This window comes from Xenopus laevis, chromosome 5S (assembly GCF_017654675.1).
Source record: "Xenopus laevis strain J_2021 chromosome 5S, Xenopus_laevis_v10.1, whole genome shotgun sequence".
In the NCBI taxonomy this organism is placed as follows: Eukaryota; Metazoa; Chordata; class Amphibia; order Anura; family Pipidae; genus Xenopus; species Xenopus laevis.
In genome coordinates, this window is record NC_054380.1 from 116,244,631 (window position 1) to 116,263,975 (window position 19,345).

The following is a 19,345-nucleotide window of genomic DNA, read 5'->3' on the forward strand; positions in this document are numbered from 1 at the left end:
ACATTGGTGTTCAGTAAAACTGACTTCAACTTCGGCTCCTTTCGTGACTTGGGGTCTTTTCACAGATTCGGGACTTCAACTTTGGCTTTTTGGGACCTCGGAAGAGGCGGCATGGCTTCGGCACTGTTAAGGGAGGTCCGTCTATTTCGTAAAGTGCAGCACTGCCAGGCCCCCTTAAGGCCTGGGCCCAGTACAGCAGTACCCCGTGACCCCCTTATGGCAGCCCTGTGTATAATCCTTTTACTTATTCTATAAACAGCACTATCCTAAGCTTTGGGGTGTTGAGAGCTTTGCTACTTCTACTTGTCCGTTTTGACAATGAAAAAAAAACGTGATTTTTTTTTTTCCAAAATCTGAAAATAAGCCATCTAAAACCTGCCAAATTCATGTAAAAGTTAATGGCAGATGTCCCCTTAACCATTTGAAGATGTATTAACCCTCACATAATGTTAGGAGTTTTTGGAGTTTGACGCTGGTTTTTCATGCGAAAACTCAAATTTTCGTGGTTTTACGGCATCAAGCGCAGAAAATTCAGGGTTTTTTCGAGCAACAATCCAGAAAAAAAATTCCCAATCCAATTTTTTTTGTTGATAAATAAGGGCAAATTATGTATTCTAGTTTAGTCTGACTTTTTTTATATAAAAAAAAATACAGAAAATTTTGGATTTTGATAAATAACCGCCTTAGAATTTTTTCCAGTTAACTTTGACTTAATTCTGCTAAATACTGTATATCATGACCTGGATAAATGAGAATCCTCAGACACACTTTCCAATTCTTTTTTATTACAAACTTTATTACACTAAAACAAATGGAAAACTTTAAAACAAACACATCATCAGCAGTCCTGAATGCCATTTATAAATGACTAATACAATAATAATAACAATAATTGCCCTTCTTCTGCTTGAATTATGACTCTGCATAAGGAAACTAAAGGATTGTTTTTTTCTTATGTTCCTTATGTCCATGATGTTTTGGCTGTTCCGACTCCTTAGAGACTTTCTTTGTAAGAGGAATCCAATTTAACGCCATATTCGGCAAGTGTTGTCCTTGCTCCCTAAAAAAAACAAGAAATAATGTGACTTTGCAAACTATTAATTGGCAACAAGGCAATTTGTTTGTCTGGGAAGAAATTGGTTATTCAGAACAGCTATACTGGTACTAGAGAGGGTACAATGGGGCTCACCATTCAAAAAGGGGTGCCATGTTTTGTGCAATCATCATTAGTCATGTATTTCACGTATGTTCTACATCATTTTCTTGGAATCTCAAGGCCAAATATCTGTTAATGTACATACCTGTAATGATAGTGTTGCCTTCGTAGTTAAAGGCACATGAGAAGATTTCATCTGTGTGTCCCTTGAGGACCTGGAGGCACTCCCCTGTGTGTGGGTCCCAGAGCCGCGAGGTCTTATCTGAGCTAGCTGTTACTATGCGATTCCCCTGAGCATTAAAGCAGATCTAGGAAAGGAAAGAAAATGGAGACCTTTAAGCTACTGGGAACAAACACCTAAAGGCCCATTTATCAAAGTCCAAATTTAACTCCATATTTTCTCCTTATTTATTAATACTAGGGATGCACCGAATCCACTTTTTTGGATTCGGCCGAACCCCCCACAAAAGATTGGGCTGAATACCAAACCGAATCCGAACCCTAATTTGCATATGCAAATTAGGGGCGGGAAGGGGAAAATATTTTTTACTTCCTTGTTTTGTGACGAAAAGTCGCGCAATTTTCCTCCCCACCCATAATTTGCATATGCAAATTAGGATTCGGATTCGGTTCGGCCAGAAGGATTCCGCCGAATCTGAATCCTGCTGAAAAAGGCCGAATCCCGAACCCTGGATTCGGTACATCCCTAATTAATACACTTTCCCGAAAATTTTGTTTCCCGAAATTTTTTTTTACAAAAAAACTAATTATACAGATGTTTCGGATTTTCTGATATTTGCCCGAAAACCAAGAATTCGTTGGATTATTGCTCGAAACCCAGCACAGATTAAAATATTTTTGGGACTTTGCCTATTGACTTATTTGGAACCTCAGCAGGTCTGAGATGCCAGATTTTCAGATTCAGACTTTTTCCATCCTCTGGGTATAATAAATCCCAAAAAATTTGTTGTTTTACCCCCACTAAAAATTCAGATTTTATACAAAAAAAAACCACAAATTTTTCGGGTTTTTGGCATTTGGAGTTTAATAAATAACCCCCCTAGTGTTGGACACTAGTGCAAGGTCTTTCAGTCACATTATAAAATTCATGGGGAAGGTTTGACGTGTGTCTGTCAGGATATTATTGTTACACAGATATACATGGATAGGTCAGATATTATCAGTCATTATTGAACATTTTTTTTTCATCAACCAGCACCCACCATACCTGCTGGAAAAGCAGGTGTTTATTGGCTTTTTGCTGACAGATAGGGGCAGATTTATCAAAGGTCAAAGTGAAAATTCGAATTAAAACAATTCCAATTTTCGAGCTAATTTTTGTGTACTTCAACTAGGGAATAGCCCAAATTTGATTCGTATTTGAAAAAAAAATTGAATTTATCATATACTGTCTCTTTAAACATTCGACTTCGACCATTCGCCATCTAAAACCTGCCGAATTGTTGTTTTAGCCTATGGGGGACCTTCTAAAACTTGGAGTCAATTGGTGGACTTTGAATAATTGAAGGTTTTTTTGGGGGATAAATTTTGAATCGTACGATTCGAATGCGCTATTTCTTTGATTTGTACAATTTCAAATTCAAAATTCGACCCTTGATAAATCTGCCCCATAAAGTGCTTGCTGTCTACTGGGGAAGAGAAATAGAGTGAGATGGGTGCAAATTTCAAGACAGCAGGCTGTTTTAGAGCTGTTGATGTATTTCACACTTTTTACGGGTCTTTTCAAGCTCTCTGGCCTATTTATGTATCATATTCCTATATAAATGTATATTTAATGTACCCTTAGGCTCAACTGGAAAGCTAATCAGTAATACAGACAGTTGTTCCTACAGTATAATCTATTGCTCAATATTATCACACAAGCCATAGAACACGCATGCACAGTACGGCTGCTATAATTTAGTCTTTACCTCACATTCACCTTAAAGGGGAAGGAAACCTAGATGGTGCAAAAACCCTCCCCCCTCTCCCGTGTGTTGCCCACCCTCCCTCCTCCCCCCTGGCCTACCCGTCCCGCTGGGCAAATGCCCCTAACTTGTTACTTACCCTTCTACGCAGGTCCAGTCCAGGGAGTTCACCGACGCCATCTTTTCCACGCGATCTTCTTCCTGCTTTGAACGGCGTTTTGGCGCATGCGCAGTAGGAGCATTTCGCCGGTACGGATCTACTGCGCATGCGCCAAAAGTCACAATGTACTTTTGACGCATGCGCAGTAGATCGTACCGGCGAAATGCTCCTACTGCGCATGCGCCGGTCAAAGCAGGAAGAAGACCACGTGGAAGATGTCGTCTGTGAACTCCCTGGACTGGACCTGTGCAGAAGGGTGAGTAACAAGTTAGGGGCATTTGCCCAGTGGGACGGGTAGGCCAGGGGGGAGGAGGGAGGGTGGGCAACACACGGGAGGATTTTTGCGCCAACTAGGTTTCCTTCCCCTTTAAGGGCTGAGACAGGCAAGAAGATTTGTGGAGATTAGTCACCTGGCGACAAATTGCCTCTTCTTCGGGCAACTCATCTCCCCAAACTGCCTCCCTGCCGACTAGAATCGGAATCGCCGGCGGGATGTCATTCAGAGCACTTCGTTTTCTAAAGTCGCTCGAAGTTTCCTAGTGAGGCAACTTTTGAAGACTTTGGAAAATGAAGCGCTCCGAGTGCCATTCCGCCGGCGATTTAGGGTAAGGGCACACGGGCAGATTCGGGGAGATTTAGTGGCCCGGCGACTAATCGCCTCTTCTTCGAGTGCCATCCCGCTGGCGATTTTTCATTATAGCTGGCGGGAAGGCAGATTGGGGAAGATTGTCACCCCTAAGAAGAGGCGATTAGTCGCTGAGCTACTAAATCTCCCCAAATCTACCTGTGTGCCCTTACCCTTAGATTCTAGCCGACGAGGAAGCAGTTCGGGGCGATTAGTCACCCGAAGAAGAGGCTATTTGTCACCTGCCTCTTATTCCTAGGAGACTTTAACTGGGGGATTAAAGGGAACAAGAAAATGGCGATCTCTTGTTTGTTCAGCAGTACAATACACCCCTCTGATATCTGTATAGATTAGGCCTACGAGTAACCGTTTTTTAAAAGAACAGTGATAAGGGGTTACTGTTATAACATGCAGCAAAGGTAATTTCCTGCTGCAGATTTGTAATCGAGATTATCGTGTACTGGCAGACCTACACAGAGCTAAAATATCAGAAGGGAGTGGGCGTATGCTGCTCTGAATAGGAGAAGGTTAATAAAAAGGGTGATTTGTACTGGAGAATTTAAAAGGGTCTATTGTATTTCAGACCACGAGACTAGAACACCAACATAAATAATAGATGTCCCTTTCTTTGTGAATAATATTGCACTATAACTGCCCTATGATATTTATATTGGATTCCCAGGTATTACCTGCCCAGGAGACTGAATATGCTATACACTTATTATTACTGTCTGCTGGACAGGTAAAGCAAGAGTCTTCCTTATCCTGTTATGTGACATGTGAAGAGAGTGCTTATGTTTACTTATAGATAAGGATCTGCACAGTGATTTCGATTTTTATTGGCTGTGCAGCACAAACAGGCAGTCACTGAACGGCCAATGATGATCTACTGGTTCCCCGTGTGCGCCAGGTATTATCATTGACAAGAATAACCATAGCCTGCTCTGTGAGACAAAAATGGAGATCTTTAATTGATGCTGCAGAAGGGCAACACATGTTTAGGTAGGTGATCTGTGCATTATTTTGAGAGGCCTTTTATTATTATTTTTTCATAGGTAACTTTGCTTGTCTTTAATGCTTTACTACTGACACAGAGAAAGAACAACACAAAGCTTTCCAATTAACTAGTAGGATAATAATCCTTTCAGTGACCCAATCTTTTGAACAGAATGAAACATACGTACCTTAGAAATCTCTCCTTCATGTCCCTCTAGCTTTGCCAAGCATTTCCTACTAGATGCACTGTATACTCTGGCAGTTCCTGGGGCAAAAAAAAGAGAGTCAGCTCTGCATCTTAAAAATAAAGTTATGGTGGGTTTGCTAAGAGTGCTTCCTTGGCTAACGCTGTCTTTGGGGCTAGTTAAAGGAACAGTAAAGCTGGCCATAGGTGCAAAGATCCGATCGCACGAATCCTCGATTCGTAAGATTTTCGGACCATGTGTTGAGAGTCCCGACATTTTTCGTCCCGTGGAGATTGGTCATTTGGTCGATTGGACAGGTTAAAAGATTTGTTGGCTGCCGATAATTTCTCTGCATGTATTGCCGATTGGACAATTTTCAGTGAGAGATTGTCACCAGCTTTTTCGAATATAACTTTCGTACGATTGCTGTCAGGGGCAGAACATCAGCTGATCTGTTCTTTTACTAATTTATTTCATCTGAATGGTTAGCAGCAGGTCGGGAGATGGGGAAGTCCGATCTTTCGAGGATTCGAATGATCGCATCTTTGCGTCTATGGCCAGCATAACATCTTAACAATTAAATTGTTTTAAAGGAAAGACAATATAATGTACTGGCATAACTGGTTTGCTTCAGAAACTCTACTATAGTTTATATAAACAAGCTGCTGTGTAGCCATGGGGGCAGCCATTCAAGCACCAAACACACAGTAGATTACAGATAAGTTCTGAAGAATCCCACTGTATACTACAGAGCTTATCTGTTATCTGCTGTGTAACCTGTGCCTTTTCTCCTTTTTCAGCCTTGAATGGCAGCCCCCATGGCTACACAGCACCTTGTTTATATTAACTATAGTTGTGTCTCTGAAGCAAACACCCCAGTGCAGGGTAACAGTACAGTTTATTTTCATTACTTTAGGACACTTTCATATTTTGGTGTAACTGTTCCTTTAAGTGTCAAGAGCCCATTCACATGGCTGCTATGTGCTTAGATTAGCAAAGAGCCCAGTTATGCAAGTATTGCATTGCCCCACACTGATGTCAAATAGCAAGAATGTAAGAAGACCTGTTAAATTAAAAATAGGCTCAGCAACAACTTCTAAAGAAATAAGGAGACAGTGCTTTAAAGGAGAACTAAAGCCTAACTAAAGAAGTAGGTAGAAATGCTGTACATTATGTTTTGGGCTTCTGTACCAGCCCAAGGCAAACACAGCCTTGGGCTGGAGACACAGATCTTTGTCTCCAAAGATGCCCCAGTAGCTCCCCTTCTTCTTTTCTACTGATTCACTGCACATGCTCTGTGCTGCTGTCACTTACTGAGCTTAGGGACCCACTCACAATATACAGTAAACATAGAATAGAAATGTCACAATATAAGGCTGATTAGTAATTAATACAGATAATTACTACATGGCAGCACAGAAAGGAGTGCAGCTAGCATCAGAATGTAATAATCAGCTTTGTAGCATCAGCTTATATTACAAACAAACCTCATTTTCTGCTTGATAATTTGCAATGACCCCTAAGCTTAGCTTCTCAACAGCTGCTGAAATTACACGGAGCATGTGAGTGTCCCAGACACTTTCCAAGATAGTGACCCACTGTGATAAGTTTGAAGTCCTGGATCATTGCTGCTATTGAGTAGCTGAAACTTTAGGCTGGTGCAATACACCCAGTATATCAAATATGCCATTTTTAGCCATATTCATTTTTAAGGCTTAGTTCTCCTTTAACCAAAATAGCAATATACATGCACTCACCATCCGCTGAGGCAGTAGCCACCAACTGCCCCGTTGAATCAAATGTAACATCAAGAACCTCATCATCATGTCCAGTCAGAGTAGCAACACATTTACCATTTAGGGAATCCCAAAGCTATAAGAGAAGGAAGTTTGCATCATGAGGAACTCAAAGCTGAACCACCCAGCAACCAAAACACGGACTGTGCATGGAGATCTGATGCAAGAATGCGTGTTATATTAGTGATCCATATAGTGCAGGGGTGCCCATAAGGTAGATCGGGATCTACCAGTAGACCTTTGGCTGGTGATCAGTAGATCTCAAGACACGGTCAACAAACAGCTTGTCTAAATTACCCTTCTGTTTTATTCTTTTTATTCAGATATTTATTCTGTTAAAGGGGTTGTTCACCTTTAAGTTAACTTTTAGTACGTTATAAAATGGCCAATTCTAGGTAACTTTTCAATTGGTCTTCATTTTTTTCTTTTTTTTATAGTTATTGAATTATTTTCCCTCCTTCTTCTGATTCTTTCCAGCTTTCAAATGGGGGTCACTGACCTCATCTAAAAAACAAATGCTCTGTAAGGCTACAAATGTATTGTTATTGCTACTTTTTATTACTCATCTTTCTATTCGGGCACTCTCTTAGCGTAATTTGGACCCTAGCAACCAAATTGCTGAAATTGCAAAATGGAGAGCTGCTGGATAAAACGCTAAATAACTCAGAAACCACAAATAAAAAAAGAAAACCAAATGCAAATTGTCTCAGAATATCACTCTCTACATTAGTGATCCCCAACCAGTAACGCGTGAGTAACATGTTGATCTCCAACCTCTTGGATGTTGCTCCCAGTGGCCTCAAAGCAGGTGCTTATTTTTCAATTCCAGGCTTGGAGGCAAGTTTTGGTTGCACAAAAACCAGGTGCATTGCCAAACAGAGCCTCAATGTAGGTTGACAATCCACATTGGGGCTACTAAATGGCCACTCACAGCCCTTATTTGGCTTCCCAGGACATTTTTCATGCTCCCGAACAACTCTTACTTCTGAATGTTGCTCACGAGTTCTAAAGGTTGGGGATCCCTGCTCTATATCATACTAAAAGTAAATTTTAAGATGAACAACCCCTTTAAGGCTGCATAAGAAATATTTTTTTTTGAATATAGTAATATAAATTCTCTTATAAATCAATATATTATTTAAGTAATATTTCCATGGAACAGAATGCCAACAGTGATATTATGGATGTAGCTCATAATAGGACAATATCACTAAAAGTAAACCCCGCATTAGTAAAGTATGGGCACTCCTGATATAATATATATATATATATATATATATATATATATATATATATATATATATATATATATATATATATATATATATATATATATATATATATATATATATATATATATATAGCAAGTCTAGTTGATATGACTTATTTCTACAGTTATACCATGACCTGGATGAATGAGAATCTTCACAAACATATCTACCTTGCAAGATTTATCCATGGAGGCAGTGGCAATGAGGGAGCAGTCCCAGTTGAATTGTGCACTGCTGATCTCACCCCGGTGACCTATGAGAGTGTGAATCCTCCTGCAGGCAAGAAACATTCATATTTCTAGGCTGTGAAGTTTGTTATTATGTTTTCCATTTACAATGCAACCATGTTATGTGTTTCTGTGAATTCAATCTAATTTCATGCATGCATCCTTTTTATATTTGTCCCAATTATACATACATTATATAATAATAATGATACTTTACCTGCCAGAAGGAATCTCCCAGACAGACACTGTGTGATCAAAGGAGCCTGTGATCAGTCGGTCTCCTGTTGTATTAAATGATAATGAGATAATTTCTGCAGCGTGTCCCTAAAGGTATAAAGCAGAGTGATTACCCAATGAATGGGAAACTACAAAAAAAACAGAATATATTGAAGATATGTAGCTTTGCATAAGTCATAGTCTATGGTCATGAAGTAGTGCAGCAAAAAAACATAAATATCTGTCTCATTGGTCCAAAATGTGCATAAGTTGTCTTTATTTGTCCTTATATGCATTTTCTGCTCCATGCATTGTTGCTTTCTAATATATATAGCAGATTCTATTAGTGATTTGTGCCAAAACGAATATTCTTAGGGGCAGATTTATCAAAGGTTGAGGTCAATTTTTGAATGAAAAAAATTCGAATTTCAAGCTATTTTTTGTGTACTTCGACTAAGGAATAGTCTAAATTCTATTCGAATTTGAAAAAAATTCAAAAATTCGATTATTGACATTTATCATGTACGGTCTCTTTAAAAATTCAACTTCGGCCATTCGCCATCTTAAACCTGCCGAATTGCTGTTTTAGCCTATGCCTAGAACCTATTTGGAGTCAGTTGGTGGACTTCGGCCGAATACAGACCTATTCGATCGAAAACGTACCAATTCGTCCAAAAAAAAAAAAAAAACTTCGGTTGGTCTTTTTGAATTCCAATTTCGAAATTCAACCCTTGATAAATATGCCCCTTAAAGAATACGTTTGTCTCCCAACAAAGCCAGAGTTCCCAAAATCTCTGGTTTAGTTATATGCAAATTTGTGTTTTAGAGATTAAGGTGGTGATTTATCAAGGTTCCAATTTGAATCTTTGCCACAATTGGAATTTATTTGGCACAAAAACTCACAAATTCAAATTATATTCTCAAAAACTCAACTGGTATCTATCAATCAAAAAACTCAAACTCAAATGTAAAAAAATTGCCATCTAAAAGCTGGCGAGTTCATCTAGAAGTCAATGGGAGACATTTTAGAGTTTTTGAGTTTGTAAACTCACAAATTCAAGTTTTTAAAGCCTATAAACTCTAAAAATGAGGTAGTTGAGGGTTTTAAGCCTAAATGTGTTTTTCAAAGTTTTTTTCACAATTGTATTCAACTGATTTTTTTACATTCCGATTTTTTCATAAATAAGCAAACATTCAAGTTTATTCAAAGTAGAAAAAAAGTGCAAAGATACATACTAGCTGGCTTGGAAACAGTTGTACATATAAAAGCACATATAGAAAAGAAATGAACCAAACCTGTAGTGGATACTTTTCCTTTTTTCTAACAGGTTTCACCATTTGTCTTAATGATTTTAAGATACAAATAAGTTTTTTTCCTCAACCCAAAATTTTTGATCTGCTGCAAACAGTGGAAGTCAGGACAAGGTCAGCATCAATGGCACAAGTTTTCTCATTGTTGTTTGTTGCTGCCAGGGACAACAAGTCAGACATGGAACCCTCCAGCCCCACTGAACTATTCTGCCATTTACTACCTGTACGGGGGAGTTGGGCATAATGGGAGTTGTGTTGGGTGGCCCTGCAGGGGCCCTATGATCAGGCCCGGACTCGCAATGTGGGTTCTGGCAAATGCCAGAGGGGCTGCTATAAGGTGCCATAGAAAGTCAGTATTTAGTGGGCTGGTGGGGGCTGTTTGGGCCTCTATGTGGGCTGATTGGGCCACTGTGTATCTGAAATGCCAGGGCCTATTTTAATTCTCAGTCCAGACCTGTCTATGATATTTAGAGGCACATTTATCAAGGGTTGAATTTCGAATTCATGTGAGTTTTTTTAAAACTCCCTTAAATTTAATTGAATTTGAAATTCGACTTAGGGAAATTTATTTATAAAATTGAATTGTAAAAACTCGGACAAATTTAAACAACACAAAAGCTCTAATCGAATTAGATCAAACGCGATTCGGGTTTTTTCTCAGAAAAAAACTTGAATGTCAGGAAGGCTGCAAACATCTACAAATAGCTCACTGGACCTCTCCCATTGACTTATACAGCAATTGGGCAGGTTTTATTTGGCAAATAGTTGAATTTGAATAATTAAAGGGCCAGAATATGATAAATCTCGAAAATCGAATTTTTAAAAAAAACTCGAAGGAGTTTTTGTGGAGGCTTCCTTTCCTAGCAGATGTATTAGAGCTCACTCAAATAACTGATTCCAGTACAAACAAAATCAAACAAAATAATTGCCTTTTGCACAAACCCTGCATGTAGAGAGACATGTCTGGTGATTATAATAGAGTGAGCTCTGATACATCTTCTAGGCAAAAGGAGCCCCCCTATAAGATATATTGGATCTAACTGTCAATGAATATCACCCAACTCCTGCATGAAGACAGAATGAAGAGAAACAGATGCTGAGAGAGGGATGGTGAATATAAACTTCATTATTTCAGAAATGATGCAGAATATTTAAGTGATTGTATTTAGAAAGTTTCTTATTTCAGATGAAGCTTATATTACATTTTCATTTTCGTGACAGTTCCCCTTTAAGCCTGACTTGTACTGCAAAAGGCACACAAAAAATAAACAACCGATTACAGTGTTGTTACATTTGGAAAATTCCACTGTAAAGAAGAAATGAGATGTTGACTTCTCTACAAGTTTTCAGCACAGCATATTGGGACAATTTTGTGGTGGCCACTTACCACAGGACCCGTAGGAATTTTATAAATGGCAGCTCAACTCTCAGTTAAAATGCCTTTACTATATTGCATGAATTCAGTCCATAGTAGAGATGTTACTAATGCTAAAGCTATACCCATATATAGTTTCTTGGTGATTCCCTCATGAAACGGACTCCACACCAAGCCCAAACCCTGCAAATCTACAATTACTGACTTGCAATCAATATCTGTAATGAAATGTCCCCATGATTAAGGTAAGGGCTGTACAGCGATGAAATACCAAACAAGCAGACACAGTGAACTTCAGTTAGATAGATTGTCACAGATAAGTCCCATCTGTACTTAATAGCATTATGCAGCAATGGGATCTATTATCTGGAATACTGGGAATGAAGAATTATATATATGGATATATAAATATGGATCACCCTGCTTTAGGGCTACTACAAAACATTAATAAAATAGAATTTACTTTGCCACCAATATGAATTTGTGTAGCTTAGGCACAGTTTATTATTATGGAGAAAATGAAAATCAGTCAAAAGTTAAACATTTTAGGCAGGACAATATTGAAATGGACAACTTGCTTTTTTTTTTAACTTACACTTAAAGTGAGGGCTTCCTCCCCGCTCTGAATGTCCCAAAGCTTAGCAGTGGTGTCCATGCTCCCAGTTGCTATAAGGGTGCTTTGAGGATTGAAAGCCAAACAAACCTGAAAAATAGAATAAGCTCAGAAAATTTCTTTAAAAAAAAGCTCCAACCACATACTATAATTGCCCTTTTTTGTAATGCTGTATTTTTTACACAAATTTAAAGGTGTTATTTATTAAACACCAGGTGCCAAAAAACCCGAAAAATTTGTGTTTTTTCAACTATAAAATCCAAATTTTTGGTGGGAAAAAAACACAATTTTTTGGGATTTATTATACACCGAGGATGGAAAAAGTCTGAAACCGAAAATCCGGCATCTCAGACCTGCCGAGGTTTCATATAAGTCAATGGAAGAAGTTCCGAAGATATCGTGATCTTCGCTGGGTTTCGTGCAATAATCCGAAGATTTTGTGGTTTTCAGGTAAAAATGCAGAAAAAAAAAAAAATCAGTTTTCGGGTGAAAAATCTGAAAAATTCGTACAATCCCTTTATTTTTAATTTTGTTTTTTTTTCCTGCACAGGAAATATTTGGGAAAATGTATTGATAAATAAGGGGAAAAAACTTATTTTTCCGGACTTTGATAAATGGGCCTAGAAATGTGCTCCATTATTTTTCTGCTGTACAAAACATTAAGAAGGTTATTTATCAAAGTCTGAATTGATCTCAATATTTTCTGCTACAAACTCCGATCAAATCCGCTCTGATTTTTTACGCTTATTTATTATTACATTTTTCCCGAAAATGTGCTTTCCGGGAAAAAATTAGATTTTCACGATTTATATTTGATATTTTCATCTGTTTTTAACGAATTTCAAGATTTTTTCGTTTTATTGCCCAAAACCCAGCGCACATCAAAAAAAACATTGGGACTTCTCCCATTGACTTATATGCAACCTCAACAGGTCTGAGATGCCGGATTTTCAGATTCGGCCTTTTCCATCCTCGGGGTTTAATACATTTTCGGAGTTTAGTAAATAACCCCCTTAGTTTTACACATTGATATATTTTGTTTTGTTCTTTAGTATTTTCTCTCCCAGTTTCTTTTTATATTTCTTATATATAGACGCAGCCATCCCAAACATCTTCTAAAATGGATGCCTCAAGGTTGGGTGCGTTTTTTTGGGGGGGGGGGGTTCTAAAGGGGATATCTTGAAACTCCAACATGATATATTCTATAGTCCCTATCTTGTGTAATCTGTGGGAAAACAATCGCAAGGCTGATTTAGGGCTGCAGCCACAATTGCAGTTGTGTAGAAAATTAATGCAATCAGTGTGTGTAAAGGTAAAGTTACTTGTGTCTAAACACACTCCTTGCACTTGCAGTTCTGTTTTGTGTAGTAAACTGTGAGCACGTTTGCCCACTGATGCAGGGGTACCCTGGAGTTAGCCCTACACTTTCATCGCAAGAATTACATGCAAACGTCACACAGATGCAGTCTTTGATTGCAAAACCAAGTGCAATATTTTGTTTTATCGTGTATTTTTAGAGCACCAACATCTTGCGCAACGCTGTAAAATAAATGTGCTTATACAAAGAAATCACATGAATTAAGAATATACAGAGTTACATACATAATGACCAGTACCAGTATAAAAGGGTAGGAAGGCTCTGTGCAAAAGAGCTGATATACTAAAAGGAGAAGGTAATGAGACACAATTACACTGCAATTATGGTGAAAATGTTGCATTGTGGATAAAAAAAAAAGCTATCCACAATGTACTATCCATAATGAGCCTTTCATAATAGCACCCCATACCCCCCCTTAAACTAATGGGGCCCTATACTTTTAAAAATGGGCGTTGGTTGGACAATGCCTCTCCCTTAAAAGCCGCATACTGGCGGAGGAGGATAGATCCTTTTCACTGAAACCAAGGTTCAACAGACACTGATTACACTGAATGCTACTATGCAGTGTAACGCTATTTTGGTTACTGTCCCTTTAAATAATAGCTTCCTTGGCAATTCAGGGGCCCTGAGTCCCTTTTGCAAGTCGAAAAGTACTGGGAACTAGGAATCACAGCGCAGTGCCTCCACCTAGGGAGCACTGAGGAACTTACCTCAGAGGAATCCCCTAGGAAATAATAAACACACACTTTGCGGATAACAATATTTAACTTTATATAAACTGTAAAGTAGTAACTAATACACAAGTCACGCCTGTATGGGAATATAAGGGACACCACCTAAATCCCTATTAGGTTTTAACTATCTGTTCAAACACAGTTCTTATAGTATCACAGTCCCACTTGTCTGGAAGGGTTAAAAGCACACAGTTCAAATTGCAATGTCCCTTTCCCCAGAGCTCTTATTCCCCTGGTAGCGCTACCTTTCCCCAGAGTACCTTTTCCCTTGGAAAATAGCAGCTTCCCACGTAGCAGGCAAAATTACACAAGGCCTGTCTTCCTGTGGCAAATCCTCTCTTCAAGGGATTTACTCAGCGCTTTCTCTCAGAGGCAGATCACATTGGAATCACAAATAACTCTTCTCCAGAATCACTCTCACCAATGGCACTTTCCTCCTCTGAAGCAGCGTGGCAGGGTCAGACAGCCTCTTTCTGCACTCCTGTAGACCTCACAGATCCAGCAGGGCCTACACACACAGCTTCACAGTCTGGCACACCCTCTCCTCCCAGGATGCACTGTGGTGTCCAGCCAATCAGGTCGCTCTCCAGCCTGTTACTGGGCTGAATGATGTCACAGACAGAAAAGCAGGGGAAGGATTTCTCTTCTCCCCTACATTCTCCCCTTGGACAAATCGGCAACGTCCTCGCTTGCCGTATGCCCTGGCATGCCTGGACAGCAAAACAGTCAAAAATGTCTTTATCACTATTGTTACCTGGGACCCTAACATTGGCCTTACCTGGAGACCTGCGCTCACCCAGACCCAGTACTTTAGATCTATCGGGGGTATCAAAGGTTTCAGGGGCCACCTTCATGCCAATAGGGTTCTCCACAGTAGTCTTCTCTCGACTCAACACCCTATCCTCTTCAGGGGAGTCACTCTCACAGACAGAAGGCTCATAATAAGACTTCTGTATGGTGGAAATTTTGTAAGTCTTACAACTTCGGGCCTGATGACCCATCACTTGGCACTTGTAACATCTCCCATGGAATCTTCTACGCCTACGGCGTACTTTACACAGTGCAGATTGGGTTTCACCTTCATCAGGAACTGGACAGTTTGGCTGGATGTGGCCAAGCTTTCCACACCGGTAACACGTAGGAACTCTCTTAGTTTCAGCTGGGGGTTTGGCTCTCTCAGACAGTTGAGCTTTTAACTCCTCCAACTCTTTGCGAAGCTTCTTGTTTTCCTCCAACAGTTTAGCATCAGCAGTGGATTTCTCTGTATGCCCTGAAGTGGGACTTCGTCTGACCCTCACATAGGCATCCGCCTCCTCTCGCCGCACTCTCTCCATCAGAGCAATGTACCCAGGGGGTAACTTATCCTGGTAGTGTGCTCTAATTGTCATGGCAACAGGGTCACTATTCAGGGTCCCTCTCTTCAATTGGCGAATTCTCAGAGGATCCATTTCACTGTCTGTAATTGCACCACGGCTCACTAGCAGTCTCAGGCCTTGTTCTAGCCGCACAAGATAAGCAGACAAATCTTCCTTCTCTTTCTGGACGGTAGAGTGGAAGCGATAGAGCATCTCTGTAGCACTCTCTACAGGGCCAAACGTCACCTCCAGGACTTCAATCAGATCACCCGAAGTAGCATCGGGGTGACCGACCATATAGGACTTAACAACGTCCACGGCAGGGCTGCGAAGACTTTCAAGGATCTTCCTTCTCATAGTAGTCTCGGGCCCAGTCCAATCTCTCACGGACACAACAGTGGAGTCTCTCCAACACTCAAAGGACTCTTCACCTGAGGGTACAGGATTGGTACCTGAAAACACTTTAAGTCTCTTAAAATTACCATTCCAGGCCAGCTGTGTCAGTTGGTCAGTAAGTTGTCCCAGCGCGCTCACAATCTCTGGGGTATCCAGCCGGCCACCAGAACTATGGCGACTCCCCTTGGAGACCACGCTCTCACAGGATGGACATCTCTTTATGTGACTCTTTTCAGCTGGCGAATCAAACAACGTCTTGTTCAGCTGCACACTCTCTGGTGCCTTCACTGCATACTGGGTAGTAAGGGCATCACCCTGGGAAATTAACTCATCTGCGTCATCAGACATATCAGGCAGAACAATCTTCCAGGGCCCTTCACTTTCAGCATCAATATCAGGGGGAACACGGTCACGATCTATCTCTCTGGGGCTGTCTATAAGAACATTCAACAGGACCCCGGCAGAATCCCGCCGTGACGCAGCCACCCTTGGGCGGTAAAAAATCTGTTCCCCATCCAGAACTTGATAAATAAATTCTTCCTTCACTCTGGGCACCATGGGCCCAACAGCGGCAACCTTTCGGGGGTTAAGTCCCAATGCAGTACACCATTGGCGAACACTTTGTGGAGTTTCAAAGGCAGACATATTTTCATCAAACATCCCCAGCTTCCCAGTCGACATCTCAGCAGTGCCTCCAATGTAACGCTATTTTGGTTACTGTCCCTTTAAATAATAGCTTCCTTGGCAATTCAGGGGCCCTGAGTCCCTTTTGCAAGTCGAAAAGTACTGGGAACTAGGAATCACAGCGCAGTGCCTCCACCTAGGGAGCACTGAGGAACTTACCTCAGAGGAATCCCCTAGGAAATAATAAACACACACTTTGCGGATAACAATATTTAACTTTATATAAACTGTAAAGTAGTAACTAATACACAAGTCACGCCTGTATGGGAATATAAGGGACACCACCTAAATCCCTATTAGGTTTTAACTATCTGTTCAAACACAGTTCTTATAGTATCACAGTCCCACTTGTCTGGAAGGGTTAAGCACACAGTTCAAATTGCAATGTCCCTTTCCCCAGAGCTCTTATTCCCCTGGTAGCGCTACCTTTCCCCAGAGTACCTTTTCCCTTGGAAAATAGCAGCTTCCCACGTAGCAGGCAAAATTACACAAGGCCTGTCTTCCTGTGGCAAATCCTCTCTTCAAGGGATTTACTCAGCGCTTTCTCTCAGAGGCAGATCACATTGGAATCACAAATAACTCTTCTCCAGAATCACTCTCACCAATGGCACTTTCCTCCTCTGAAGCAGCGTGGCAGGGTCAGACAGCCTCTTTCTGCACTCCTGTAGACCTCACAGATCCAGCAGGGCCTACACACACAGCTTCACAGTCTGGCACACCCTCTCCTCCCAGGATGCACTGTGGTGTCCAGCCAATCAGGTCGCTCTCCAGCCTGTTACTGGGCTGAATGATGTCACAGACAGAAAAGCAGGGGAAGGATTTCTCTTCTCCCCTACAGCAGTAAGACTTTTTATACTATGGCCGAAAGGCAAACAAGTTAGGGACCGCCATGTGGGGTTTACCTTGACGTGGTATGGTGGCTTTTCAACTTTATGATCATAACTTTGTAACTAAAAACCCCTGTTTTGTAAACTTACTTTTGAGACAGGGGCCCAGGGAATGTGCATTAAAACTAGCACTTCCATTATACTTAAATATACTATTACTTAGCCTTTAGAGTGCTTCCACACCCCTATTTTTATACATTGTAAAGAGGGATGATTATTTCTGCATAATTAACTATGTCTCATCTTTTCTCTCTACTGTCTTTGCCTTATGACTTATTAACTGAGATAATAAAATGTAAGGGGCATATTTATCAAGGGTTGAATTTCGAATTTAAAAAACTTGAAATTCGAATTCAAAAAGACCAACCGATTTTAAAAGAGACAGTACATGATAAATTTCGATATTCGAATTTTCAAATTCAAATCAAATTTGGACTATTCCCTAGTCGGTGTACACAAAAAATAGCTTGAAATTTAAATTTTTTGATAAATCTGTCCCTTAATGTGGACACACTTGGCTGAAGAGAGGGACTAAATAATGTATCTCTCCACCCACAATGACAATGCAGAGCAGTCAGGACCACCTTCTGAAATCACGGGGCCCTATACGGCAACATTTTCTGGGCCCCCTGGTCCCTGCTAGTTCCAAAGCCTCACCCCATAACTCACCCACCCCACAGTAAAAACGCCAAATAGACATCAGAGCTAAAACATTAACCCCCCTAAGTTATAAAAAGCCATTGGTGGCCAGCACCCCCCCCCCCCGACATGTTATAAAAAGTCATTGGAAATCAGGGGCCCCCTGCAAGTGAAAACAAATATTGATGGCCTGGGCCGCCGCATCCAAACCCCCCCCCCGCCACAAGTTATGGTCATTGGTGATCTCACCCCTACCTTGCAAGTAAAAAAAAAAAAAGAAATGGCCTACCCCCCACATGTTATAAAAAGCCATTGATCATCAGTAAAAAAAAATATTCACTTACTTGATTAGCCCCCTCCCCTGTCAAAGTTTAGAAGAGAGGATGGTAGCTCCGGTACCCGCATTATTTTTCTCCTATTCAGTTCTCTTTACCCTCATGGTCGATTAAGTTAAAGGACCAGTAACATCAAAAATGTTTTTTTAAAAATCCAAAAAAAAAAAAACACCAACACAAATTAACCGTTAAAATCGGAAAGTCTTTATTAAGAAATAACTTCACGAAACTTTGCTTGCACTCCTCTTCAGAAAGCGATCGTGCGGAGCTCGGTTTCTCCTCCCTGACTTCCTTATAGGAGATAGCCAGGGAGGAGAAATTGAGCGCCGCACGATGGATCTTTGCCCTATCGCCTTTTCTGAAGAGGGACAGAAATGGACTTTCAGTAAGTTATATCTTAATAAAAACTTTGCACTTTTAAAGTTTAATTTGTCTTGGTGTTTTTTTTCTATGTATACTAACGAATTTTTAAAAAAACATTTTTGATGTTACTGGTCCTTTAAGTCCCGGTGAAGCTGCTGTGATAGGCTGGAGGGGAAGTTCCTACTTTACCCATCCAATCCCTGTGCAGCTTTACCGGGACTTAAACGTAAACAGTGAAGCAAGGCGGGGCTCCCCTAACACACAAAAACCTGCAGGGCCCCCCTGTGCCCCCTGATGGTGGCCCTGAGTGTAGTAACACGTAAACTGTAGCCAATTTGTGGTTTAGGATAACAACAGTATTCCCATACAAATAAATTGGCTGTGAGATTATTCATTGGTCAACTACAAAAAGAAATAAGACCAGAACAAGGAAGAAGTGCAGTTCTGGGAGACGCAAAACACTTACATATAGGGTTGCCACCTTTGCCGGTGGCTAAACCCAAACAAAAGGGGCGTGGCAGATAGAATTGGGGGTGGAGCAGTGATCTTGGGAGGTGGGCATGATGACATCAGAGGCAGGCACAATGACGCTGTGGAGCTATGATGCTGTGTCAGGGTTTATACATCACTTATATGCAAATGGCTGTATTTCTGTCCAGTTTTCACAATGGTTTAAATGGGACAGAAAGTTTTGAACAGACAGCTGAGACAAACT

General features: G+C 40.6%; 1 protein-coding gene across 1 annotated transcript in view; it reads right to left on the reverse strand.

Moving 5' to 3' along the window:
- Positions 1 to 768: 768 nt before the first annotated feature.
- daw1.S (dynein assembly factor with WDR repeat domains 1 S homeolog) overlaps positions 769 to 19,345 on the reverse strand; it is a gene marked incomplete at its 5' end in the record, with an annotated part of 40,298 nt that continues 21,721 nt past the window's right edge. The window contains 7 exon segments of the mRNA NM_001095764.1: positions 769 to 1,060; positions 1,302 to 1,464; positions 5,054 to 5,130; positions 6,808 to 6,922; positions 8,288 to 8,390; positions 8,562 to 8,668; positions 11,842 to 11,949. Of these exon segments, the coding sequence (NP_001089233.1) occupies positions 1,026 to 1,060; positions 1,302 to 1,464; positions 5,054 to 5,130; positions 6,808 to 6,922; positions 8,288 to 8,390; positions 8,562 to 8,668; positions 11,842 to 11,949 (708 nt within the window). The 3' untranslated portion in view covers positions 769 to 1,025.